The 27,229-nt window shown below is 54.1% G+C and overlaps 1 protein-coding gene and 1 pseudogene across 4 annotated transcripts; both read left to right on the forward strand.

The window, feature by feature from the left end:
- The first annotated feature begins 271 nt into the window (after positions 1 to 271).
- Positions 272 to 25,687, forward strand: ZSCAN1 (zinc finger and SCAN domain containing 1). Of its 4 annotated transcripts, none has more exons than XM_015124971.3 (6): positions 272 to 341; positions 2,090 to 2,328; positions 3,656 to 4,128; positions 6,374 to 6,468; positions 23,050 to 23,188; positions 23,996 to 25,687. In XM_015124971.3, exons 3-6 carry the CDS (start codon positions 3,759 to 3,761, stop codon positions 24,616 to 24,618), a joined length of 1,227 nt encoding a protein of 408 aa, XP_014980457.3. In that variant the 5' UTR covers positions 272 to 341; positions 2,090 to 2,328; positions 3,656 to 3,758; the 3' UTR covers positions 24,619 to 25,687.
- On the forward strand, positions 14,799 to 17,328 carry LOC106994877 (mitochondrial proton/calcium exchanger protein-like; annotated as a pseudogene).
- Positions 25,688 to 27,229: the final 1,542 nt, after the last annotated feature.

Genomic DNA, 27,229 nt, shown 5'->3' on the forward strand with positions numbered 1-27,229 from the left:
TCTCCACATCCCCCAGCAGTGCCCCCTACGCTGCGCTACCCGTTGCCAAGACGACCGTAACCGCGGGCGGAGGTTACTGGAGGGCACGGCGGGGGCGGGGCACTCATTCCAGGCGGCTTCTGACTGGCCCCGGCCGCCTCATGCGTCACAGCCCCGCCCCTGCCCGGGAGTCCCGCGGCGCGTGACATATCGCCGACGCTCGGCGCGCTCCAGCGGACCAATGGCGGCCGCCCGCGGCGCGCGGGGTGCCGGGATGGGGTCCGCCCGCGGCGTGGGGCCCGCTCGCCAGCCCAGGGGTCGCCATGACTGAGCGGCCCAGGCCCGAGCGAAGCCCGCGCGCGGTGAGTCCGCCGCGGCCCATCCGTCCCTCCGCCCGCCAGAGCGTCCATCGGGACGCCCACCCGGGAGGGGCGCGGCGCCGTGTCGGCGGGAGCTGGCTCGGGATTGCGGGCCAGGGGCGCGCGTCGGGGGAGGCGGGCCCGGGCGGGGGCGGACCGGGCCGGGGTTCCAGAGCCCGTCCGGAGTCCTGAGGTCTCCGTAGGGGAGGGGAGGGGAAGGCTAGAGGCCACGCGGCGCGGGGGACTTGGGGGCTAGGGCCGCCCCTTCCTCAGGGATCCCAACCCCCGTTGGCATCCGCCTGTCAGTTTGAGGCCGAAGCCCCTCTACGTACCCCCTTTGTCCGCCCAGACACCGCTCGGCCGCGTCCAAGTTCTCCCTTCCACACATGATCGGCATCCCGTGACCTATCTCCCTCCTGAACAGCTGCCCCCGGACCCATCTCCCTCCCTACCAGCCCCCCGGGCCCATCCCCCACTGGAACAGCAGCTCCCGACCCGTCTCCCTCCCTACAAGCTCCCCCGCCCGGGCCCATCTCCCTCCTGAGGAGCCGCCACGACCCATCCCCCACCCGACCAGCCGTCGTCGCTGCCCCTCCCCCGTGTTCCCAGTGCACACTTCCCCAGCCCATTTATTATGGAGCTCCCCCGGGTGGCATCCTAAGCTCCCAACGCCCTCCCTACTCTAAGCCCTTCTCAGAGCCAGAGCCATTCACTGACTGTCGCAGCGAACACGTCTACTATGTCACTAAGCATCCGCCATCAGCGGCAAAGCCCTCCCGCCCATCCCCACAATAGAATTTGGGGCTTGGGCTGCAGATCTCAGTGCTCATGTCAAGTGAACCTGGCCCTTCCACAGGCACTGAACCCTCCAAGTGACACTCTCTCTCACACACACATCCCCAGCATTAATCCCAGACTCCCACCAAAGTACACCTCTAGGACCCCAGGGCCACCACAGCATTGCCCATGGGGGGCCCAGATCCTCCTCACCAGCCATGTAGACCTCAGTCCCCTCCACATCATCCCAGGCCCTCTTCGTCTTCCAGAAGTGGCCCCCCCATCAGTCCTGGACTCTCATCAGCTCAGGCACCCCCACATTGGCCCAGGTTTTCCGTCAGCCCCCATATAGACCCCAGACACACCCATGGACCTCTGGTGCCTTCTGCTAAGACCTCCTCTTTACCCTCATCCGGGATAAACTTAGCCTCTCCTCCCACAGACCCCAGCCCAAGACCCTGGAGGATGCTGAGGGGCTACAGCCCCCCTCCCTGCAGTCTCCAGTGTGAGCTGCCATGAGCACTTGAGAGAATGTAAGGTCTGAGGCCCCAGGGCAAAGGGACTTCTTGAACCTGTGGAGCTTCCAAATGGGCCCTTTTTTCTTACTCAAAACTATATATATAAGAGCGTAAATACAACATAAGAGAGCATTTTTGCCTGTGGCCTTGGCAGGGAAGACCAAGCTGGTAGTTTCCCAATCAGGGTATGGGTGGCTGGGTACGCTGACTCGAAGATGGCTGGCCGGGCACAGTCCCCATGAGTTGCCTTTTCTGCCACCCTGCACCTCTCCTTTCTCCTGGATTGTAAAACCAGATGCACAAGAACTGCAGAGTGTATGAAAAATGCAGCAGAAGATGAAGAGGGAAAAATCCCATGGAACTCCTCCTTTTCATTTGTCATAAGCATTTCCCATACGGTTAAAAATCCTTCCTAAAGATTTCTTGTTTTGTTTTTGTTTTTCCATGTTGATGAAGGTCACATGGGATCCTGACACCATTTGGAGATTCAGAGAAGTATGAAGAGCACAAAGCACTTGGCTGCCCTCCCGTGGGCCTCTTCCCAGCACTCCCTTTCTATGACACTCATGCATCATCCTGCATCCCACGTTCCCTATGCCTCATGTCATCTGTACATCATGTGTCTACTCCCCATGGTCATGTCATGGTGTTGTGTACTGGACACAGTTGAATACTCCCGTCACATGATGGGGAAGGTAGTTGATCCCACCACATTCAACTGTTGGGCACTTTTGTAGTGAATCTTGGTGCCTGAATCTCACATCTTGCACGCAATCTACCAAGTGTTCTTGATACATAAGTGGCCACAGTGCTTTCCAGAAAGGTCGTGACAATTTATATTCTCACCAGCAGATCAGTCCAGAGTACAATAGTTAAAGACAAACAACCAAAACCTCCCTGCTTATTTTTATTTTCACAACTTTTAATGTTTTCTTCAGTTATATGTTTACCATAATGGGCTTGGAAAATGTACAAAAGGTAACTTCTTTTTTTTTTTTGAGACAGAGTCTTACTCTGTCACTTAGGCTGGAGTGCAGTGGCACAGTCTCAGCTCACTGCAATCTCCGCCTCCTGGGTTCAAGCGATTCTCCTGCCTCAGCCTCCCCGGTAGCTGGGATTAGAGGTGTGCACCACCACACTGGCTAATTTTTGTATTTTTAGTACACGCGGTTTCGCCATGTTGGTCAGGCTGGTCTCAAACTGCTGATCTCAGGTGATCCACCCACCCCGGCCTCCGAAAGTGCTGGAATTACAGGTGTGAGCCACCGCACCCGGCCACAAAAGGTTATTTTTTAATTGCCCTTCCCACTTTCCCTCTCTTTTCAGAGTCTCCAGTCTCCCCTGCCCTCTTCCTGGTCTCCTCTCCCAACTTGGACTAGGTAGGAAAGGCAGGAAGACAGCAAAGATAACACCATGGGCAGAGCTGCTGCTGCTGGTGCTGTCATCCATTATTATGTAGCCCACCTGGCTGCTTCCATTTAAATGGAATTTAAATTTAAAATTCAGTTCCTATTTCAGGTGCTCCCAGCCACCTGTAGGTGGCTGCATGGGTAGAGAATGTTTACATCCCTGTAGGAACTACGCTGGCCAGTGCTGGCCACACCACAGGGCAGGCATTCTTGTTCCCGCAGCTCAGTCGATGTGTGTTGAGTGACTAAATGAGAGGGAGATAGACGCTAAACTAAGTAAGGGGAAAAGATATGTTCAGAAAGTCATGGGGGTTGTGAAGAGGGCGCCATGAGGATGATGGCTGGGACATCTGCGAGGGGAGGAGCTGGGGGGAAGGGGGAGGAGCTGGGGTGGGATGGCAGGTGCAGAGGTCCTGGGGCAGCCAGTGGCTTGAACTCAGTGCAGAGTAGCCCGTGAGAGGCATGTGGAAGATTAGGTCAGGAGGTGGGAAGAGGTCAGGTTAGTTCCTTGGGGTGCTGGAGATCAGGACAAGGAAGCAGGGAGCCGAGGGGCATCCTGAGTATGGAGGGCCACCATCTGATGTGGCCCTTCTGTCCCTGCCCCTCTCTGCAGGCCCCTGATTGCTGACTCTGCCCGCCTGCCACACTGGCTGTGTCCGGAGCCACTCGGGATCCAGTCCACACACACCCCTCAGACAGGCCCTGTGGCCAGAGAAATGCTCCCACGGCCCAAAGCCCCTGCCTCCCCCAGACGCCCCCAGACCCCAACCCTGAGTGAGCAGGACGCGGACCCTGGGCCAGCAAGCCCCAGAGACACCGAAGCCCAGCGTCTGCGCTTCCGGCAGTTCCAGTACCACGTGGCGGGCGGGCCTCACCTCGCGCTGGGTCAGCTCTGGACGCTGTGCCGCCAGTGGCTGAGGCCCGAGGCGCGCTCCAAGGAGCAGATGCTGGAGCTGCTGGTGCTGGAGCAGTTCCTGGGCGCGCTGCCCAGCAAGATGCGGACCTGGGTGCAGTCACAGGGCCCCCGAAGCTGCAGGGAGGCCGCCAGCCTGGTGGAGGACCTGACACAGATGTGCCAGCAGGAAGGTGAGAGGCGCAGGCTCCGAGCCCTGGGACGGGCAGGGGGCCTGACGTCTCCGAGGACCGAACTGCCCTCCTGCCCGCCCGCATCGCTCCCACCCCTGCCCGGTCCCTCCCGACCAGCAAACCTCTCCTGCCCTGCGGCTGTGTTTTTAATTATTTTTACATATAAATGTGCTGCACGCCTCATCTGCCTCGGGTTTCTCACTCAGTGATTAAAGATGCCTCCATTTCCCATGCGTCCATCTGTCCTGTGGCTTTGTGTCCGCTGCTCCTCACCGGCTGCTCTCTGGGAAGGACGCTGCCCGGCCACTTCCTCCCAGCCACATGCAGCGCCTCCTGCAACACTTAGGAATCCTAGAGATCCTTAAGCCTTCACAGGGCGCAGGCCCCATCGCTGGCTGATGGTGGGGAGAGACGCTTAGGTCTGCATCCCGACTCTGGGAGCTGGGAAATGTGGGGTTGGAACTGGGCTTCCTCCCTGTCTCCTCTCTTAGCTCCCCTCTCCCCTGAGAGGGCTTTGTCCTCCCGCATCTTTGCCCCTGTGACCCCACGTGGAGATTCCATCCACCCAGGGCCCAGTCCCATGACTGAGGCTCTTTCTTTCCTAGTGACAGAAGTGCAGGGATTGGACACTGGGAGGCCAAAAGAGGCAGCCACGAATGGTGAGAGCAGTCATAGCACTGTGGCCTCGGGAGGGCTTCCTCAGCAGGGCCCCAGCAAGGAGGGTATGCCAGGCAGCCACACTGCAGGAGCAAAGGCTGGGAGTGACAAGGGTCGGATCAGAGCTCCGAGAAAAGAGGGCTGGAGCAAGGGAGAGGAACAGGCCCTCCCTTTGCACCCTCGGACTACAGCTTTCCTACAGGCTAACAGTGATTATCAGTTTGCAGAACACAGGTTCCAGGGTCCCCTTACTGCCTCAGGGCAGCCCGTGAGCTTTCCAGAGGCACAAGGGTAGCCCTGTAAACTGCAAGGCAGAAGCCAGATGAATTGGCCCTTTGAACTTTCTGCTCCTGGGGCAGAGGGCCCAAGACCACTGGCTTCTGATGCTCTGTGGACCTCACAGCCATCCCAGCCCAGAGCCACCCTTGCTAGGTTTAATGTTCCATGGTCACTCTCGAAATTCTTCATCGCTTTTGAGCAAAGGGCTCTATTTGTCTTCCATAGCAGTGGTCTGCTTTTTACATTCCATATTTTGAGCCTACGAAACGGTAGAGCAAGTATAATGAACAGCCCTGCACATACCACCCAGCCCTATCAAAGCCCAACCTCCAGAAAGGCTGACTTGCAGTTGTTTTAAAAGAAATACCCATGGCCAGGCGCGGTGGCTCACCTCTGTAATCTCAGCACTTTGGGAGGCCAAGGCGGGTGGATCACAAAGCAGGAGTTTGAGACTAGCCTGGCTGACATGGTGAAACTCCGTCTCTACTAAAAATACAAAAATTAACCGAGCGTGGTGGCACATACCTACATTATATCCCAGCTACTCAGGAAGCTGAGGCAGGAGAATCGCTTAAACCCAGGAGGCGGAGATTGCAGTGAGCCAAGATCATGCCACTGCACTGCAGCCTGGGCGACAGAGCGAGACTCTGTCTCAAAAAAAAAAGAACCAACCAGTGGAGTCGGCTGAAACCCCGTGCACGTCTCCTAGTCCTGTTGTCCCTCACTCTGCCTGACACCCCAGAGGTGGCCATGGTCTTGAATTTTTCTTTTTTTTAATTAAAAAATAGAGGGAGGGGTCTCGCTGTGTTGCCCAGGCTGCTCTCAAACTCTTGGTCTCAAGCAATCCTCCTGCCTCAGCCTCCCAAAGTGCTGGGATTACAGGTGTGAGCCACCTCGCCTGGCCTGGTTCCCACATCTTGACCCTTCTGTAAATGGTGTCCTGAACCCTGCTTCAGCAGTTGTCCTGTCTGTGCACAGCAGCCCCGGGGGTCTTGGGGAGCAGCGGGCTCACGGTGTCCGGGCCTCCCTAGTTGGTCAGGGCTGCAGTGCGTGTCCTCGTGGGCTTCTGGAGGCACACAGGGGTGTGGAGTGTGAGTGAAGAGGGTACTTGTCCTCAGCAGCCCTCGGTGTCACCACAGGTTCCTACCCAGCAGCCACATGGAGGGACAGAATGACAGCCATCGCTCTTGCCTGCGCCTCAGGGATGCTGCAGGAATGTTTGGGGAAAGTCTGCCCTCCCCAGAAGGTCTGGAGAATTGGGGGCTCCGGGAAGAACAGACCCCTCTCACAATCCCTTTCTCCCGCACAGTTCTGGTATCTCTGGACTCGGTCGAACACCAGGACTGGAGTTTCGGTGAGGAGGAAGATGGGAAGAGTCCAAGGTCCCAGAGAGAACCATCCCAGGTGAGCCCGAGGGCCCCCTGCTCCGTGCTCCTGCACCCCAGGGTGTGCGTGCCGCTCCTGGGACGGACTCAAGGAAACCCCATCCAAGGACTGTGTGAGGTTGTCCCCAATGCTCCCAAAAAGCCCAACCTCCAAACTCCCCGCCTGCCCCACAGATTCCCCAGGCTTCCTGGGGCTCAGTGCTGGGCAAGGGCAGTGAGTGCAGGTGTGTGTATGCCGTGTGCCTCTGGGCCTCACCCCAGCCCCTCCCGTCCTTTCCAAGCCGCGCAGTTAGGACCCAGCCTCCTGTGTCACCAGCACCAGATGCTGGGTGTTGAGAAAGTCCTGCTGCCCCTGATCACCTTCTCTCAGTGAACCCAGGATTCTGGGCGGGGCCAGAAGGAAACGCTGAGGGCTCCCCGGCAGCTAGACCTGCTGGTGCACAGGCCTCAAGGCAACAGGAGGGGCCCAGCTGGGTTGGGAGCCTAGCAGATCTTGGTGTGGCTGGAGAGATTAAAATCAGGGGTGGAGCCACGCAGATGTGTGAAATACAGGGGTAATGGGTAAATCACAAAAGAACAAAAGTAAGAACCGCTAAGTGAGTAGCATGTGTTCCTACAATCAGGGCTACCGTGAGTTTGAACACTTTCTGCCCCTGGATCTTGGTATTGGAGCTGCCAGGGGAAACACAGCACGGTGGAACAATGGATAGAGCAAGGTTTTGCTCACAGAGCAGAAACAGGGCCAGAGCACCATCTGCCCATGTGGCTGTCAGGCCCAGGCCAGCAGGTCCCTCCTAGAGGGGACCTGATCTAACAGTGGGGCTGTCTAGATGCCACGTGAAGCACACGCCTGAGCAGAACAAAGGGGCACACATTAGGAAACAGAGACCCCCACATGAGGCACTGCGCCTAGCACAAACTGCGGGGACCCCTTATCTCTTGGTAAGGAGATATTCTAAGCCCAGGGCCCACTCTCAGGCAGCTGAGTAACAGGCTGAAAGACTGCACATGTGTCTCTCCCACTGACTTAGTCCATTCTGGGTGCTATAACAAAACACAGCTGGGTGTGGTGGCTCATCCCTGTAATCCCAGCACTTTGAGTGAGGCCTCACGGGAGGCTGTGGTGGGAGGACCACTTGATCTCAGGAGTTCAAGAACAGCCTGGGCAACATAGCAAGACCCCATGTCAAAAAAAAAAAAACAAACCATAGCCAGGTGTAGGGGCATGCACCTGTAGTCTTAGCAACTCTGGAGGCTGAGGTAGGAGGATCACTTGAGCCCAGGAGTTCAAGGCTATAGTAAGGGATGATCATGTCTCCACACTCCAGCCTGGATGACAGAGTGAGACCCTGACTCAAAATACAAAAACAGCCAGGCGCAGTGGCTCATGCTTCTAATCCCAGCACTTCGGGAGGCTGAGGCGGGCAGATCACAAGTTCAGGAGTTCAAGACCAGCCTGGCCAGCACAGTGAAACCCCATCTCTACTAAAAATACAAAAAAATTAGCCAGGCATGGTGGCGGACACCTGTAATCCCAGCTACTCGGGGCTGAGGCCGGAGAATCGCTTGAACCTAGGAGGTGGAGGTTGCAGTGAGCCAAGATTGCACCACTATACTCCAGCCTGGATGACAGAGCTAGACTCAGTCTCAAAACAAACAAAAAAACTAGCCTGGATGGCTTATAAACCACAGAAGTGCTGGGCATGGTGGCTAATGGCTGTAATCCCAGCACTGTGGGAGGCCAAGGCAGGAGGATGATGAAGTCAGGAGTTTGAGACCAGCCTGGCCAACATGGTGAAACCCCGTCTGTAATACAAAAATTAGCATGGTGTCGTGGCGCACACCTGTAATCCCAGCTACTCAGGAGGCTAAGGCGAGAATTGCTTGAACTGGGGAGGCGGAGGTTGCAGTGAGCCGAGATCGCACCACTGCACTCCAGCCTGGGCAACAGAGCGAGACTCCATCTGGGGAAAACAAAACAAAACAAAACAAACAAACCACAGAAGCTTATTTCTCACAGCTCTGGAGACTGGGAAGTCCCAGGTCAAGCTGCCAGCAGATCCAGTGTCTGCTGAGGGTCGGCTGCCTCATTCACAGGTAACCTCACAGGGTGGAAAGGGCAAGGGAATTCTCTGGGGCTCTGTTAAAAGGGCACTAATCCCAGTTGTGAGGGCTTCAACCTCATGACCTGATTCTCTATCAAAGGCCCTACCTCCTAATCCCCTCTATTTGGGGGTTAGGGCTTCAATATATGAACTTCATAGAGACACAAACATTCAGACCAGAGCAGCAACAAAATCGAATCACTTCCCCTTCCCTCTGGCACTGAACAGACAGGGCCATGTCCTCATTCTTCTTCAGAGCGCAGGCCCCTCTCTCTCCTTCTCTGAATGATAACCTTGTCTCTCTTCTTTGTCCTCTTGAACAATAACTGCCAATCCCCGGCTGTGTCGGGACCTCAATCCCTCCAGCACACCGTTGACAGCCTGGGCGGCCCCAGGACACCCCCACGTCTCTCTCAGGGCCACCCAGCTTCCTTCATCCTTGACTGAGGTTGCAGGCCTCCCCTCCAAGCCCCCCACGCCCTCTGTACCATCCACTCACAGCCTTGCAGCATCTTTGGTTTCCTCCATGTTTTCTGTTTTTTGGGGAGGGGGTATCTCACTGTTGCCTAGGCTGGAGTGCAATGGTACAATTGTGGCTGACTGTGGCCTCAAACTCCCAGACTAAGGTCATCCTCTCACCTCAGCCTCCTGAGTAGCTAGGACTACAGGTGCGTGCCCCACCACACCAGATAATTTTTGTATTTTTAGTGGAGATGGGGTTTTGCCGTGTTTCCCAAGCTGGTCTCGAACTCCTCGACTCAAGTGATCCACCCGCCTCAGCCTCCCAAAGTTCTGGGATTACAGACATGAGCCACTGCGCCTGGCCTTAATTAGCTTTTATAGATAATGAGTTTTAATCCATGAAGGCCCTGTTTTAACTTACATGCGACCATATTGTTTGAAATGCTTGTTCCCTGGTGCCATAAAGAAATAGCACTTGAACATAAATTTAATTTCCTTAGCAAGGCCATTTTTACTTTCTGCAGAAAGGGTACAGTCACCAGCAGTTTTGCTACGAGAGTACACTGAACAAAGGAGACAGGGTCATTTATAACCTGATGTGTCCACCCTACTGCTGTGTCCAGTTTCCATTGGCTGGAATGGGACCTTACATTCTGTATTTGTCCTAATTGGCTAGTAACTTAGAACTTTTTAAAAGAAGCGGCTGGGCATGGTGGCTCCTGCCTGTAATCCAAGCACTTTGGGAGGCCGAGGTAGGCAGATCATAAGGTCAGGAGATGGAGACCATCCTGACTAACACAACAAAACCCCATCTCTACTAAAAATACAAAAAATTAGCCCGGTGTGGTGGCGGGCGCCTGTAGTACCAGCCACTCAAGAGGCTGAGGCAGGAGAATAGCTTGAACCTGGGAGACAGAAGTTGCAGTGAGCCGAGATCGCTCTACTCTACTCAGCCTGGGTGACAGAGCAAGACTCCATCTAAAAAAAAAAAAAAAAAAAAAAAAAGAACTTTTTAAAAGAGGCAAAGTCAGAAGAGAACAAAGGAAGGAGGAAGTAACTTGTGGAATGCTGAGAAAAGTAAAAACACCTTCTAATAAGGAAGAGAAATAAGCTATAACCTAATGCTTGCTTAGACCAATATAAGCATGCCAGGGCAGATATTTAGGCTAAATTGTGGGAGCTAAGAACATAAAGTACAGCCGGGCGCGGTGGCTCAAGCCTGTAATCCCAGCACTTTGGGAGGCCGAGGCGGGCGGATCACGAGGTCAGGAGATCGAGGCCATCCTGGCTAACATGGTGAAACCCCGTCTCTACTAAAAAATACAAAAAACTAGCCGGGCGAGGTGGTGGGCGCCTGTAGTCCCGGCTACTCGGGAGGCTGAGGCAGGAGAATGGCGTAAAAACCCGGGAGGCGGAGCTTGCAGTGAGCTGAGATCCAGCCACTGCACTCCACCCTGGGCGACATAGCAAGACTCCGTCTCAAAAAAAAAAAAAAAAAAAAAAAAATACAAAAAACTAGCCGGGCGAGGTGGCGGCGCCTGTAGTCCCAGCTACTCAGGAGGCTGAGGCAGGAGAATGGCGTAAACCCGGGAGGCGGAGCTTGCAGTGAGCTGAGATCCGGCCACCGCACTCCAGCCTGGGCGACAGAGCCAGACTCCCGTCTCAAAAAAATTAAAAAATTTAAAAAAAAGAACATAAAGTACATTGATTTTTTTATTACAGCTAGCAGATATTTAAGAATGTTAGCACAGGTCTTTTAATAAATTTTGCTTCCTAAGAGAAGTTACTATTTATTCCTAATTAGATGCAGAGGAAAGTCTGCACCTCTACTTTACTTTTTTTTTTTTTTTGAGATGGAGTCTTGCTCTGTGGCCCAGGTTGGAGTGCAGTGGTCCGACCTCGGCTCACTGCAGCCTCTGCCTCTCAGGTCCTGGTTCAAGCAATTCTCCTGCCTCAGCCTCCTGAAGAGCTGGGATTACAGGCACATGCCACCATGCCCAGCTAATTTTTGTATTTTTAGTAGAGAAGAGGGTTTCACCATGTTGGCCAGGGTGGTCTTGAACTCCTGACCTTGTGATCCGCCTGCCTCGGCCTCCCAAAGTGCTGGGATTACAGGCGTGAGCCACCGCACCCAGCCTTACTTTATTTTTTACAATATGAACTACTTTACCGGGGAGTTCATGAAGTCCCATCATATCTGGCTAATTTTTAAGTGGCAAAGACTTACTTTAATTTTTATTTGTCATCGTTATTATTTTGAGACACGATCTGACTCTGTCGCCCAGGCTGAAGTGCAGTGGCCCAATCATGCCTCACTGCAGCCTCGACCTCCCAGGCTCAAGTGATCCTTCCACCTCAGCCTCCCAAGTAGCTGGGACTATAGGGACATGCCACCATGCCTGTTTACATTTTTCATATTTTTTAGAGACGAGGTCTCTCTATGTTGCCCAGACTGAGCTCAAACTTCTGAGCTCAAGTGATTTGCCCACCTCAGCTTCCTGAAGTATTGAGATTACAGGTATTAGCCACCAGGCCTGGCCAAATTTTAATTTATTGTTTATTGTGTCAGAATATCTATGCCCGGCCAGGCGTGGGGCCTCACGCTTGTATTCCCAGAACTTTGGGATGCCGAGGCAGGCGGACCACCTGAGGTCAGGAGTTCGAGACCAGCCTGGCAACATGCCCAAACCCCATCTCTAGTAAAAATACAAAAATTAGCCAGGCATGGTGGCTCATACCTTTGATCTCAGCTACCCAGGAGGCTGAGGCAGGAAAATCACTGGAACCTGGGAGGTGGAGGCTGCAGTGAGCCGAGATCGCGCTGTTGCACTCCAACCTGGGCGACAGAGCAAGACCCTGTCTCAAAAACAAAAAAGAAAAAAAATGCCCAATACAGCAATGGAGATGATGACTATGGGAAATATAGGCCAAGCTACAGTGAATGTGAGGCATACCCATTTTTCAGATACTATATGGTCACCTTCTCAAGAGTATAGAGCAGAGAAGGGCTCATTTAGGGGGACAGGGATGGTGTCAGAGGTTCCAGAGGGCACCCAAGGGAGGCTGAGACTGCACCGCCTACGCCACCTGGGGGAAGTCAGGGTCAGAGGTGAGCATTGCTGCTGGGGCCACCTACTGTGTTCCTGCGTCTGACACCAGCCTGAGGCAAGCCAGCCTGAGTCCCTAAGTATGAAGATGTGTTGGCATCAGGCAGTTGGGAGGAACCCTGGGTACCCAGTGTTGGTAACCTCAGTGTCCTTAGACTAGTCACTCTATTGTCATTCCCGGCAGATCTCTGCGGCCCCAGAGAGCCTCCCTGCTGTGGGGCAGCTGCACAAGCCACCCAACACTTGCCAGCGTGACCCTGCTGCTGGGACACGGGCTCTTCAGGGTGGCTCTGTCTCAAGAAAAAAATTTTTTTAATTATATATTTTATGACCACACTGGTATAAAGATCAATATATTCCAGGCTGGAGTAGTCTTTATGTTCGTTTTTTCCATTTAACTTTAAAATCAATTTTTTTTCTTTTTTTTGAGACGGAGTCTGGCTCTGCTGCCCACGCTGGATTGTAGTGGCCTGATCTTGGGACACTGCAAGCTCTGCCTCTCGGGTTCACGTCATTCTCCTGCCTCAGCCTCCCGAGTAGCTGGGACTACAGGTGCCCACCACCACGCCCGGCTAATTTTTTTGTATTTTTAGTAGAGACAGGGTTTCACCACGTTAGCCAGGATGGTCTGGATCTCCTGACCTCATGATCTGCCTGCCTCGGCCTCCAAAAGTGCTGGTATTACAGGCGCGAGCCACCGGGCCTGGCCCTAAAATAAATTTAAAGATCATCATGAGAACCCCTCTCCTGCACCAAAACAAAGTTTCGTGGGCCTGTGGTCTCTCTTCTGCATCTAACGGAGGCATCTAACCTGGGTAGACTACAGTTGTCGGCCACGGGTTTCCTCAGCTTCTGCAGGCAGATGTGCTATCTGACTCCCTCTCCCATCCCAGACTCCACGTAGAAACCACAGCTGCGCTCAGAGGCCATCCCCTCACTACACAGCAACTCAAAGGACTCTCTTTTTGGGTGGTCGTAGGTGGGGAAGGCTGCTGAGAGGATCCTTGTTGGCGCTGGGTTTGGCTGTGGGGCTGGCTCAGCCGCAGCAGGGTGCCCCAGCATCCCTGAGTGAGCGGCACTTGTGGTGGGAGGGGCCTTAGGGCTGAGGCCTGGCACCTGCGTGGAGCGACAGCAGCTCTGGGAAGGGGCATTGATGGTGCTGGTGCGCGCCAGCCCAGGCATTCCCGCTGCCAGGAAGCTAACACTGCCTGAGGTACCTCTGCTTTTGAAGCCGCCGGGTATTGGAGAGTGGGAGTACAGATGAGGCAGAGGTGGAGCCGCTCTGCGTGGGGCAGCCCGGCTCGCCAGAAGGCACTGTGGAGTGGGCACAACTGGCGATCGCTGAGCATGTACAACCGCCGAAGCATCAGGACGCCTTTTGAGAACTGCTTCCTTAGGCAGTTTCGTCACCATGCATACATCGCAGAGGGCACTCACATACCTAGACGGCACAGCCCATGGCTCCTAGGCTACCGACCTGCACTGAATACTGTGGTGACGGTAACACAATGTTGTGTATTTAAACATAGAAAAGATACAGTAAAAATACAAAATAGAAGACAAATAGTACACTTGTATAAAGCACTTGCCAGGAAGGGAGCTTGTGAGACTGGAAGTTGCTCTGGGTGAGTCTGAGTGGTGAGTGAATGTGAAGGCCTGGGAAGTTATTATGCTGTGGACTGTATAAACATGGCGCACTGAGGCTACTAAACTGACAAATATATTTTCTTCTTCAATATAATTTATCTAACTGTAAGTTTTCGCTTTACATTTTTTTTTCTTTCTGAGACAGAATCTCATTCTGCCACCCAGGTTGGAGTGCAGTGGCATGATCAGGGCTCACTGCAACCTCAACCTCCTGGGCTCAAGCGATCTTCCCATCTGAGTCTTCTGAGTAGCTGGGAACATAGGCACACATTACCACACCGGCTAATTTTTATATATTTAACATTTTTTTTTAGTTTTTGTGTAGATGGGATTTCACTATGTTGCCCAGGCTGGCTTCAAACTCCTGGCCTCCTTCCTCAGCCACCCAAAGTGCTGGAATTACAGGTGTGAGCCACTGTGCCTGGCCTGAAAAACTTTCTCTTATAACAACATATTAAAACATAAACAAGCCAGGCGCGATGGCTCATGCTTGTAATCCCATCACTTTGGGAGGCTGAGTTGGGCGGATCACAGGAGGTGAGGCATTCAAGACCATTCTGACCAATATGGTGAAACCTTGTCTCTACTAAAAATACAAAAAATAGCTGTTCATGGTGGTGCACGCCTGTAATCCCAGCTACTCGGGAGGCTGAGGCAGAAGAATCGCTTGAACCCAGGAGGCAGAGGCAGCAGTGAGCCGAGATCGCGCCATTGTACTCCAGCCTGAGTAACAAGAGCGAAACTCCGTCTCAAAAACAAAAACACTGTGTCATTTTAAAAGAAACAAATGATACATCATTATCCCACAGAAAGGTTATGCTCTGGAGGCAGCAGAAACAAAAGCTTTGTTTGAAAGAAGCGGAAGAAGGATTATACCTTTTTTAAAAACACAAAAACATCGGAGCTGTGCGCCTCCCGTCGGAGGCCAACCGCCGCCGTCAACCGTTCGCGCCGGCCGTGCCTGAGGTGCCGCCGAGAGGGCGAAGAGTCGCCGCCGCCGCGGAGGAGGAGGAGGAGCCAGCGCAGGCATGGCGTCCATCTTACTGAGGAGCTGCCGGGCCGGGGCCCGCCCGCCTCCCGCCGCCGCCGCCTCAGGTCACCGCCCCGCGGGGTAGTCCGGAGGATCCAGCTCATCTCAGCTGTGCCAACATCCTAGGGTTGAGGAGCTGCCTGAAAGTTCCATTTGGCTGCTGTACTCGCATCCATCCTGTGTATCCGTCCTTCAGAGGCGATCACCTCAGCTGTTGCGCTCTGAGGCCCGAGTGCCTTCGCACGGCGTGGAGAGCGCCATGGACCCCCACCTCTGTGGGTTTTGTGGTCCCGGGGCCTCGGTGCCTTCCTGTGTACGGATGGCACTCTTCGCGCCCTGTTGGCGATGACTCAATAGTAGTGAAGTCCCTCAAGTCCTTGAAGGACAAGAAAAAGAAGGTGGGGGAAGGCGGCCTGGTGTACAGCGCCCCCGCAGAGGTGGTGGTGATCCTGGGGGCAGAAGGTGCTGGGCGAGCTGAGGCACTACTACCATGGCTTCCGCCTGCTAAGATCGACACCAAGATGGCAGCACGCATGCTCCGGCGCATCCTCAAGGGTCACACCCTGACCCGCGGGCAGGCAGGCAGTTCCTCCTGATCTGCGCCAATCTCTTCCACCTGGTGCGTGTTAGCAGTGGTGCTGTTTGTGGAGTTTCTGCTGCCTGTTGCTGTAAAACTCTTCCCCAATATGTTGCCATCCACATCTGAGACTCAGTTCATCAAGGAGGAGAGGCTGAAGAAGGAGCTTTGGGTCAAGCTGGAGCTGGCCAAGTTCCTCCAGGACACCATTGAGATGGCCTTGAAGAACAAGGCAGCCAAGGGCAGCGCCACCAAAGAATTGTTTTTGTTTTTTGTTTTTTGTTTTTCCAGAAGATCCGGGAGACAGGGGAGAGCCCCAGCAATGAGAAAATCATGCGTTTTTCCAAATTATTTGAGAATGAGCTGACCCTGGACAACCTGATACAGCCGCAGCTGGTGGCCCTTTGCAAGCTGCTCGAGCTTCAGCTTCCTGCGCTTCCAGCTCACCATGCGGCTGCACTCCATAAAGGCAGAGGACAAGCTGATTGCTGAGGAAGGGGTCGACAGCCTGAACGTCAAGGAGCTGCAGGTGGCATGTCAGGCACGAGGCATGTGGGCCCTGGGCGTCACAGAAAACCAGCTGAGGGGTCAGCTGAAGCAGTGGCTGGACCTGTACCTGCATCAGGAGATCCCAAGATCGCTGCTCATCCTGTCCCTGACCATGTACCTCCCGGACACCCTCTCACCAGCCGACCAGCTCAAGTCCACACTGCAGACCCTCCCAGAGATTGTGGCAAAGGAAGCGCAGGTGAAAGTGGCCGAGGTGGAGGGCGAGCAGGTGGACAACAAGGCCAAGCTGGAGGCCACACTGCAGGAGGAGGTGGCCATCCAGCAGGAGCACCGTGAGAGGAAGCTGCAGAAGCACTCCGAGCGGCGAAGGATGTTGAGCCCAAACATGTGGAAGCCGCTCCCCAAAGGCCAGGGGTCCAGCCACAGCCATAAGTGCCTGACACAGTCCTGCAGTCAGAGATCCTGAAGGACACTGCCCCCATGCTGGAGGGCTTGAAGGAGGAAGAGATCACTAAGGAGGAAATCAACATCCTCAGGGATGCCTGCTCTAAGCTGCAGGAACAGAAGTCACTCACCAAGGAGCAGCTGAAGGAGGACATGCAGGACTACAGCGAGGACTTGAAGGAGGTCAAGAAGGAACTTTCAAAGACTGGCGAAGAAAAATACGTGGAAGAATCTAAAGCCAGCAAGAGACTGACAAAAAGGGTGCAGCAGATGACGGGCAGATCAACGGCTTGATCTCGCAGCTGGAGATGGACCAGCAGGCCAGCAAGTTGGCCCCAGCCAAGGGCATGCCCACGGGGGAGAATGTCATCAGTGTTGCCTAGCTCATCAATGCCTTGAAGCAAGTCAAGCACATTCCCGAAAGCAAGCTCACCAGCCTGGCCACAGCACTGGATGAAAATAAGGATGGCAGCCAGGCATGGTGGCTCATGCCTGTAATCCCAGCAATTTGGGAGGCCGAGGCGGGTGCATCACGAGGTCAGGAGATGGAGACCATCCTAACACGGTGAAACCCCATCTCTACTGAAAATACAAAAAATTAACCAGGCGTGCTGGTGGGCGCCTGTACTCCCAGCTACTCGGGAGGCTGAGGCAGGAGAATGGTGTGAACCCGGGAGGTGGAGCTTTCAGTGAGCTGAGATCACACCACTGCACTCCAGCCTGGGTAACAGAGCAAGACAACGTCTCAAAAAAAAAAAAAAAAAAAAAAAAAAAAAGAAAAAGAAAAGAAAAAAAAAAAGAAAGAAGAGAAAAGGAAATAAGGATGGCAAGGTCAACTTCAACCACCTTGTCAAGGTGATTGAGCTGGTGGACAAAGAAGATGTTCACATCTGCACCAGCCAGGTGGCCGAGATTGTAGCAACACTGGAAAAAGAAGGTGGAGAAGGAGAAGGCCAAGGAGAAGGTGGAGAAGGAAGTCGCAGAGGTGAAGAGCTAGAGCCACCGGCCCGGGCACCTGTCCTCTTGCTGTGCCGCCGCCCTGGCGAGGGCCATGAGAGCGATTGCTTTGTGGTGATTCTTAGTGGCTCATCTGATACTTTGGCTGGAATAAGTCAGAGACTTCCATAATCAAGTAAACTTTCATTTTCATCATTCCATGGAGATTGAATCTGTCTGGAATCCCAGAACCCCTCCACAGAATCGTGTCTGGATCCACTGTGGTATGGCTGCTACGGCCTCCTGGCTCTAGAGGCGGCCGGGCCAGGCCAAGGCAGGAAGGCACCCCCCTGTGTGTAGCCTCACGTCTCAGCATCTGACTGTGCTGCCCTGTCCCCAGGGAGGGGAATAAGGACCATGTGGGCTCTGCCCACACAGAGCTGGCTGCTGTGCCCACCCTCAGAGGTGTCAGGAGACACAGCCTGGTCTCCTCAGGGCTAAAGATGCCTCCATTCACCTGTGGACCTTGATTTCTAGATTTCAGCATCAGTAGACCTGTCTTCCTGAACGCTTTCAAGTTGGATCTGGGTCACTGTGGAGACAGAGGTATCTGCCATCTCTGTGGCCTCTGGAGAGTGATGTCTCCCTGCTGGGAGTGCCGCTTCTCACATGCGGTTTCCCTTGTGTATCAGAGCTCTTTCTTGACTTTCTATTTTCCCCCAATTCTTTAAGCAGTCGATTGGCACAGAGTTTTCCCACGCCGGTGTGCCTGCCCCAAGAGCCATCGTGACTCGGACGTAGCCCTGGCCATGAGACTCCCTTGGGTGGTGCTTGGGCTGTGCACCACAGGGGCTGCAGTGGATTTGCTGTGTCAGGGATGAGCCTGGCTCAGGGGTTGGTGGGGCTCTGAAGCACATTTGGGGTTCTTTGTAGCTTCTAATGCGAGGTTTGAGTCCAGTGCACCCACAGCAGCATGCCTTTCTTACCCCTGTGGTGTTGCAGGCTCAGGCCCCTGGGCTCCTTTAACAAGCAAGCTGGTCACTGAAGCACGAAGATGCAGCACAGGGCATCCCCTGGGGCTTCAATGACAATACCTGCAGTGCTTAGGGTTTGCCCTGTGCCCTCTGGGTAGGGCGGCCTCTCCGCACTCGGCACTCGGCAGCATGGTCGGGCTGGCCAGGGCATGGGCAGACAGTGTCCTGTGGCCACCTCCACCCTCCTGCCCAGCCGGCTGTTTCACACTCATCTTTTTAAGGTCAGGTTGGTTCCTGGCAAAAATGTCCCTCCAGGGGCCTCCAAGCATAGGATTTGGAAGACATAGGAACAGCACAGGCAGCCAGGAAAGCAGCTGCGCTCAGACGATGCCTTCTCCATTACTCAAAGCTTCTTTTTGTTCAGCCAGTAAAGAAACTTGACAAAATAGGAACAGGAGATATTTCTCAATTGTAAACCTTTGTGCAGGGATAGTTGGCTTCCAAAGGCTTTCAGATTTCAATTACTTGAGAAAGAAGTTTGTTTTAGATCCTTAATATTTATGAATTCTCAAAAAAATTGATGAATAGGCATTTTATAGCTTTAACCCTGCAAGTGTTTCTTAATGAGTATACTAACTGCCCTGGGGCACGTAGGTAAGTGTAAATGCTGTGGTTTGAGCCGAGTTTTCATCTGTAATCCCAGTGTTTGAGGTGGCCAAGGCCAGAGGATAACCCAAGCCCAGGAATTGGAGGCCAGGCTGGACAATGGAGTGAGACCATGTTACTTTCTTTCTTTGTCTTTTTCTTTCTTTTTTTTTTTTTTCTGAGATGGAGTCTTGCTCTGTCGCCCAGGCTGGAGTGCAGTGGCATGATCTCGGCTCACTGCAACCTCCACCTCCTGGGTTCAAACAATTTTCCTGCCCCACAGATGAACACCACCATACCTGGCTAATTTTTGTACTTTTAGTAGAGACGGGGTTTCACTACGTTGGCCAGGCTGGTCTCGAATTCCTGACTTCAAGTGATCCACCTGCCTTGGCCTCCCAAAGTGCCAGGATCATGGCATGAGCCACTGAGGCCAGCCCTTTTTTCCTTTTTTTGAGATGGGATCTCCCCAGACTGGGGTGTAGTGGTGCAGTTACAGCTCACTACAGCCTTGACTGCCCAGGCTCAAGTGATCCTCCCATCTCAGCTAGAATTACAGGCTTGAGCCACAGTGCCTGGTAATTTCCCAATTTTGTAGAGATGGGACTTAGCTATGTTGCCTACACTGGTCTTGAACTCCTGGTGTCAAGCAATTCTCCAGTCTCGGCCTTGGCCTCCCAAAGTGGTGGGATTCTAGGTGTGAGCCACTGCGCCTGGCCTTTAAAATTTCAATCTCTCCAAAACCTCCAAAATATTCTTTAGTTAGTTCTTCAGAAGTAGCTGGGCTCAATCCACCCACAAAAACCTTTCAGGGGGTTCTTTCCCTTTTCAAGCTTTGGCTCTATGTGGCAGGGGTGGGGGGTGGTCCTATCAATTTGCCATCCAGCTTCTGTTCTTTCCATTCCAAGGCCTTAACAGCACTAGCATTTTCCAAAAGCACAAATACAAATCCCCTTGATCTTCCAGTAACTGTTTTAACTGTGCAGTCTGCAACCAGCCTAAGTCAAGACACACCATCAGATCTCTTTTTGCTTGTAACACTGTACCATCATCCTGCAGATCTTGGATCCCTCTGTGATTTCCTCTGTATTGCTTGCGGTACTCATTCAGGTCTTTGCTGGTCCTGGAGGAGTTGTAGGCAGGGGGCTGCTGGTGCACCCTCAGGGTAAGGAAGCAGTGTATGCTATGGAGTTGGACTTCAAATGGTGGTGGAAGACAGTCATTATAATTTTATGGGACCACGGTGGTGTGTGTGGTCTGTTGTTGACTGAAACGCCATCACCTCATGTGGGGAGCTGCCAGAAGCCTGTAAGAGTAGCTGCCTGAAGCCCTTTGGGGGTAGCACTCTAAGGTCCCTTAGATCACATGGGTGTAGCACCCTGAGGCCCTGGCGGGAATGACTGTTGGAACCTCTGTCAGTGGTAAGTGATGCCAGTGTCCTCTGTGGAGCAAACTGCTGGGGTCCCTGGTGGTTCCCACCGTGTAGCTGACACTCGTGGCCTCTGCTTTTCTTCTTTGTTCACAGTGTTCTCCTGGCATCTCAGGTATGCATTATCTCACCAGTGAACTTTTTCATGTGGACATTCTCGGGTTTTTTCGTTTTACTCCACTGTGTTGCTGCAGATCTTCAATGGGTCCTTGAGCGTTCTGGGCTATTCTGGCTTGTGAATATCTGTCTGTAGTTGATTTGTGTGTGGGTAGTGGGAGGGGGAAATGAAGGTTGGTATCTCCTACTCCACCGTCTTGGTGATGTTGCTCCACTCTTTCCTTTCTTTTTTTTCCAAAATAACCCAGCAACATTGCCCCAACTAAAGCCATTAAGATAATTCCTGGCCGGGTGCGGTGGTTCACGCCTGTAATCCCAGCACTTTGGGAGGCTGAGGTGGGTGGATCACTAGAGGTCAGGAGTTCAAGAGCAGGCTGGCCAACATGGTGAAGCCTCATCTCTACCAAAAAATACAAAAATTAGTTGGGTGTGGTGGCACGTGCCCGTGGTCCCAGCTACTCGGGAGGCTGAGGCACAAGAATCGCTTAAACCCAGGGAGTGGAGGTTGCAGTGAGCTGACAGACATCGCGCCACTGCACTCCAGCCTGGGTGACAGAGCGAGACCCTGTCTCTAGATAAATAAATAAAATAGAGCCATTAAGATAATTCCTCAAAAACAGTAAGTTGCCAGGCATTCACATTTCTCCTTTATTCTCGTTTTTGTTTTGTTTGAGACGGAGTCTCGCTCTGTCACCAGGCTGGAGTGCAGTGGTGCGATCTCAGCTCACTGCAACCTCTGCCTCCTGGGTTCAAGTGATTCTCCTGCCTCAGCCTCCCAAGTAGCTGGAACTACAGGTGCGCATCACCACACTCAGCTAATTTTTGTATTTTTAGTAGAGATGGGTTTCACCATGTTGGCCAAGATGGTCTCGATATCCTGACCTCTTGATCCGCCCGCTTCTGCCTCCCAAAGTGCTGGAATTACAGGCGTGAGCCACCATGCCTGGACCCTCATTCTTGTTTTCTTTTTCTCGGTTGCTTGGTTTGCATTAGGACTTTCCCAGGGTGTAACTGCGTCTCCCTCCCCTGTCCAATCTCCCCACCTGTCATCCCTGAGACAATAAACCTGGGTCCATCTCTGGAAGGATAAGAGCCCAGATCTGTGGCCAGTGGCTCACTGGGGCTATGGGGATGTGTTTGCATTGAAGGTACAGATAGGGCCCCAGGAATGTCTTGGTTTCTGTGCCCGACCCAAGTGTGCTGATAGCTCCTCAGATGCCTCCCGAGAGTCAGGGGAACTAAGCATGCCCGTCTCCACACACACACACACAGGCCACCCACTCTTCTCTCCACGCAGCCCCTCTGCTGCCCTTGATTAGTCACAGACACCAAGGTGGGTGAAGTAGGGAGTAGGCTGACTGTCCACAGTGGCCCCCAGCAGCCAGGTACCGGAAAGAGGCGTAAAAGGGAGTCCCGCCTTTACTCTTGCAGATGATGGCTCCTCTGGTGACGATTTCAGAATTCAACATGTTTTACAATCAAAACTAGCATTTGATAATAAATAAAAATCAACAGCCCAGCCAAACACACCATCCACATACTCCCAATGTGAGAGCAGGAAGACTCTTGTGCCTTAACTCCCTTCCTGCCACCAGCTCCCTCTCTCCCTCCCTCCTCTGTCTCTAGCCCAGCAATCCCTCCACTCCGGTTCTGCCCAGCTGTTGGGAATCTTGGACAGCTTCCTGAGATCCCTGTGCATCCAGTCAGGGTTGGGGCAGCAGAAAACGAAGACCCACTCAAGACCTTATCAGTGCGTGCTTGACTCCTGGTCTCTCTTCTCATGCTTTGTTTGACTCGACATACCTCCTCCAACAACTTGATTTGCATTGATAAGTGTCACTGTGTTTTCCTTTGACACGACCCTGTTGCAGTTTGCCGAGCCCTTGATGGTACCAGGCTCTGGGCACGTAGAACCTACATCCTCATTGGAAACCCAGAGAGCTAAAGCTCCTCAGCCAGGGTCACAGAGCGAGCAGAGCTGGAGCCTGGATACCAAGCCAAGCCCCTCTGTTTTGAATTCTTGCTCTTCAACTACAGCTCAGTCTCCTCCCAGGAAGTGGTGATCCCCGCTTTGGGCGGGACAGGGTTAAGTGCCTCAGAGGTCATAGGTCGCAGGTGGGATGTGAAGTCTGTGCAGTCGCCCACCTTCTCTGGGCTTGTGGGCAAGGACAGTGCAGCCTTGGGGGATGGGAGTTAGGAGCCCCAGCGGGTAACAGTGACCTGAGCCGTGGCACGGGTCCCCTGGCTCCATCTTATGCTCTGTTGTCACCGTCCTGAAATGATCAACTATTTTTGAACAAGGGGACTTGCATTTCCATTTTGTACAGGGGCCCCTCGAATTATGTCTCAGGTCCTGGTAAGAGCTCCTTGGGAGTGGTTACTTATCTTTTTGTATAAGCAGAGCCTTGCTATGTTGCCCAGGCTGGTCCCAAACTCCTGGACTCAAGCAATCCTCCGGCATCAGCATCCCAAAGCAGGGGAACAACAGGCACGCCACCACATACCGCCCTGGGAGACAGCCTTTGGGGATGACGCCCGTTCCTTTGTTGTTCCGTGGTGGTGGGGAGGACGGCTCCTGAGGGGCAGCTGCCGAACAGTCCTGTGCTTGCCATTCCAGGCGTCTGAGCTGATTCTGGATGCAGCGGCAGCAGCCCCGGCACTCCCTGAGGAAAGTGAGTGGCTGGAGCCCACCCAGCTCCTGCAGAGTCTGCACACCAGGGCGGAGGCCGAGGCGCCCCATGCCCCTGGCTTGCTGGGTGAGTCTGGCTCCCGCGTGAATTAAGGGTTGGAAATGGAGTTTGGCACCTCAACCCAAAGTCACAGACTTTGTTAATGGGTGGAGTTGGGGGCTTCGGTGGTAAACTCCACACTTCCCCCAGAAACCATGCACACCTCCTGTGGGGACTGAGATCAGGGGCCCCTAGAACTGCCACATACATCGTTCAGCCCACGAGAAGGGCCTCAGCCTCCCCACCTGAACAGCAGCCAAGGCAGACAGTCTGACAGTGTTGGAGCACAGGGTTACCCAGAAGGCCAGCCAGGTAGGAACAAGGGGCCAGTGCTGTGGGATCTGCTCCCAAAACACATGCCCTTCTTTTTTTTTTTTTTTTGGAGATGGAGTCTTGCTCTGTTGCCCAGGCTGGAGTGCAGTAGTGCAATCTCGGCTCACTGCAACCTCTGCCTCCCGGATTCAAGCGATTCTCCTGCCTCAGCCTCCTGAGTAGCTGGGATTACAGGTGCCCACCGCCACACCTGGCTAATTTTTGTATTTTAGTAGAGATGGGGTTTCACCATGTTGGACAGGCTGGTCTTGAACTCGTCACCTCATGATCCACGCTCCTCGGCCTGCCAAAGTGCTGGGATTATAGGCGTAAGCCACTGCGCCCAGCCACATGTGCCCTTGTATCTTAAAGGACAGAACAGAGGGCACAGGGGACATATTGAGCAGAAGAAGGGCCCAGACTTGGCTCAGTCATTGGGGTCCTCCACGCCCCTGGGGGGCACAGGGAGATGCCAAAGCCATCCACTCACTACAGGTGACCTGTCTCCCTCGCCCTCCACAGGGTCCCGGGCCCGCCTGTCTCTGAAGCCATGTATCTGGGACGAGCCTGAGGATCTTCTCGCAGGGCCCTCCTCAGACCTGCGTGCAGAAGGGGCTGTGATCTCAAGCCTCAAGGGTCCGAGTGCTCAGAGAATCAGTCCCCGAAGGAGAAACAGGAACACTGACCAGAGCGTCCGCCACCAGCCATCCCTCAAGCACACCAAAGGTGGCACCCAAGAGGCTGCTGCAGCGGTCTCAGCAACGCTGCGTGGGCCCCGAGGTGGGCGGCCCTTCCAGTGTGCCGACTGCGGGATGGTCTTCACCTGGGTCACCCACTTCATCGAGCACCAGAAGACCCATCGCGAGGAAGGGCCCTTTCCGTGCCCCGAGTGTGGCAGGGTCTTCCTGCACAGCTCTGTCCTTGCTGAGCACGGCAAGATCCACCTGTTGGAGCCACCCAGGAAGAAAGTCCCCCGGAGCAAGGGCCCCCGGGAGTCCGCCCCACCCAGGGATGGAGCCCAAGGCTCAGTGGCCCCTCGCAGCCCCAAGAGACCCTTCCAGTGTAGCGTCTGCGGGAAGGCCTTCCCCTGGATGGTCCACCTCATCGACCATCAGAAACTCCACACGGCCCACGGCCACATGTGAATGGCCAGCCTCGGGCCTTGGCCACCCGGCCCTGAGTCCCCGGGGGGCACCGATGGGCACCAGAAGATGGGGGACATCCCCCAGCCCCACCAACCCCTGGCCACCATGGGACTCCTCTTGAAGGACACAGGCTGCTTCTCAGAAGATCCTGGACACCTGCTCCAGAGCCGAGCATGGCTTCCCAGGATCTCGGCCAAGCAGCAGCAGTTCCACAGCAAAACCTGGTCAGTCCTGCACACTGTGTTTTGCAAGTGGCTTGAAGAGGAGTTTCATTCACGTCTCGTCTTTCAGAAGCCTTGTCCAGGTCTCCCTGTGAGCACCTGACTCAGGGGCAGACTCTGCCGCTGGGTTTTCATTTCACTGTGGATATCCCTGAGGCCATGAGGGCGGGAGCCGGCCTGGGCAGCTCCAACTCCAGAGAAGGGTACAGCTGACCCCGGCTGCCCTCCTGCCAGCTCAGCCCCCTTGGAACCTAACAGATAAACAGGGTTTTGTTTTTTTTCCTTTTTTGGGAAACATAAAATTTACCATTTCAGTCATTAAAAATGCACAGTTCAGTGGCATTAAACACATTCACAACACTGTGCAACTACCAGCACTCTTTAGCTCCAAAGACATTTTCATCTCGCCCAGAAAGAGAGCCCACAGGCCTCAGCACGCCTTCGCCGTTCCGCCTGCCCTGACAACCAGAATCTGCTTCCTGTCTCTAAGGATTTCAGGCGCAGTCTTTAGGCCTGACCAAAACTGACCTGCCTATATTTTGTTTGACTTACAGAAGGAGTTTTTTTTTGAGATGGATGCCAACATTTGTTTAAACCATAAAAATCTGGCATTCTGGTCTGCCAGGAAGAACCAGATGGTCTCCAAAGAGTGGGGCCGCCTCTCCTGCTAGACTGGAGCAGAGGTGGGCAGGCGGTGAGGTCACAGCAGGGAGCCAGCCTCAGATTCAGCGTCTCGCCCATCCCCAACTCATTGTTGCTGGACACTTGTCCTCTTTCAAGCCTTAAAAGTTTTTGTCTTTTTCTTTTTCTCCTCCCAACTTCACTTTGAAACACAGTGTTGGGCTGACTGTGAATCTGCACAGGCAGACATTTTTCCAAGTCGCCTTCTAACTCAAAAGCCTTTGGACCTACCCACGTCACATCCGCCTGCTGCTGATTCTCAACCAATCTGCCCCCACTCTCGGCCTCTGTCCCCGACGGCCCTCACAGGCTGTGCAGGTCCCACGGACCCGCCGCTGCCTTCACTTCATCCTCGCTGCCGTGCTTGCCTTCTCGCGCTTGCCTTCTGGAGCGCCCCCAACCGGGCCTCTGGACTTTGCTTCCCCGGCTCCCTCCGGCATCCCCAGCTTTTCCCTGCAGTCCCCACTGGGGGCTCCTGGCTCTATCCTATGCCTTAATTGCTGATGGGCTCCAGCTCCCCTCCTGGGGCCTTCTCTCTCATCCTGCAAAGGAGGAGCTTCTTCTACCGAGCTCAGGATGGAGGGTGGGGTCTTGGCCCCGCAGTCAGCCCATTACTCTCGGAAGCCCCCCTGAGCCTTCTCTCAGGGGCAGATCGATCATCTCGCACAATGGGATATGTAAAGATAGCTCTCCCGAGTGCCCCCACTTGTTGGGAGCCAGGGGCTCATTCCATGCAGTTTCCATCTCGGTCTCCACCTGCTGGAGGCACAATCACAGCTGTTTGTTGGTGCCCGAATTGCACAAGAAAGTGGGTGCCATTGAACACAGGGCATCAGTCAGGCTCAAGTCTACCTGGGCTGGCCCCACAGACATCCATCTCGTGTCCCTCAGTCCTCCAATTGAGTTTGTCCAAATAACTCATCTTCCCTTGTGCAAAAACAACAAAAAACATGCAAACTGCCTCCCCTCTGGGGTTCCCACTCTCCTCAGAGGGACCACCACCTTCCAAGGCCCCAGAAGGATTTTTGATTGCCCTGGGAACCCACCTCCCAACCCCTCTGAGTTCTCTTTTCTCCTCTGCACCATCAGCCCCAGGCTCTCTCCCCATTTCTTGAATGCCTGCAGCTGCCTCTAAGCAAACTCTGCCTCCAGCCCCTTCCCTCTGCCCCATCCCCATCCTGCAGCCAACAGGGTCCCTCTAAAATGCAGACACTGAAAAGACAAACCCCAGCAGGGCAGCTCCATCGTGTCTTTTGTGGCCCTGCTGCCTCCACAGCTCCCAGCACTGGGATGGTGGAGGCTGGTGTCCTTAACTCACTGTGTCTCTGCCTAACTCCACACTGCCTCTCACCTTGGCCTCCTCCTGTGCCTAGAACAGTCTCCACTGCCACACTTGACCACACTCAGCATACAACAGGCCCTGCAGAGTGAAGGGATGACTCAATGAGTGAGGGGAAGTCCCTGTGGAGATAACTGAGACACTGTTGTGGGCTGCAGTTTCCAGCCGGGGAAGCCTCCCTCAACCTCTGAGGGGAGGTGGGCCACCCCTGGAGGGCCACTCTCACGCACTCCACCTTAGCTGACAGAAGCAAGGACGTGGCCCAGGGTCCTGGAGCAGTTGTGGCAGCTGCCGCAACTCTCGAAAGCCACCACGTGGTGTTCTTCGCCCAACTTGCCCAGTCCCAAGACCCTGCCTGAGCTGCAGTGAG

This window comes from Macaca mulatta, chromosome 19 (genome assembly GCF_049350105.2).
Source record: "Macaca mulatta isolate MMU2019108-1 chromosome 19, T2T-MMU8v2.0, whole genome shotgun sequence".
Classification (NCBI taxonomy): Eukaryota; Metazoa; Chordata; class Mammalia; order Primates; family Cercopithecidae; genus Macaca; species Macaca mulatta.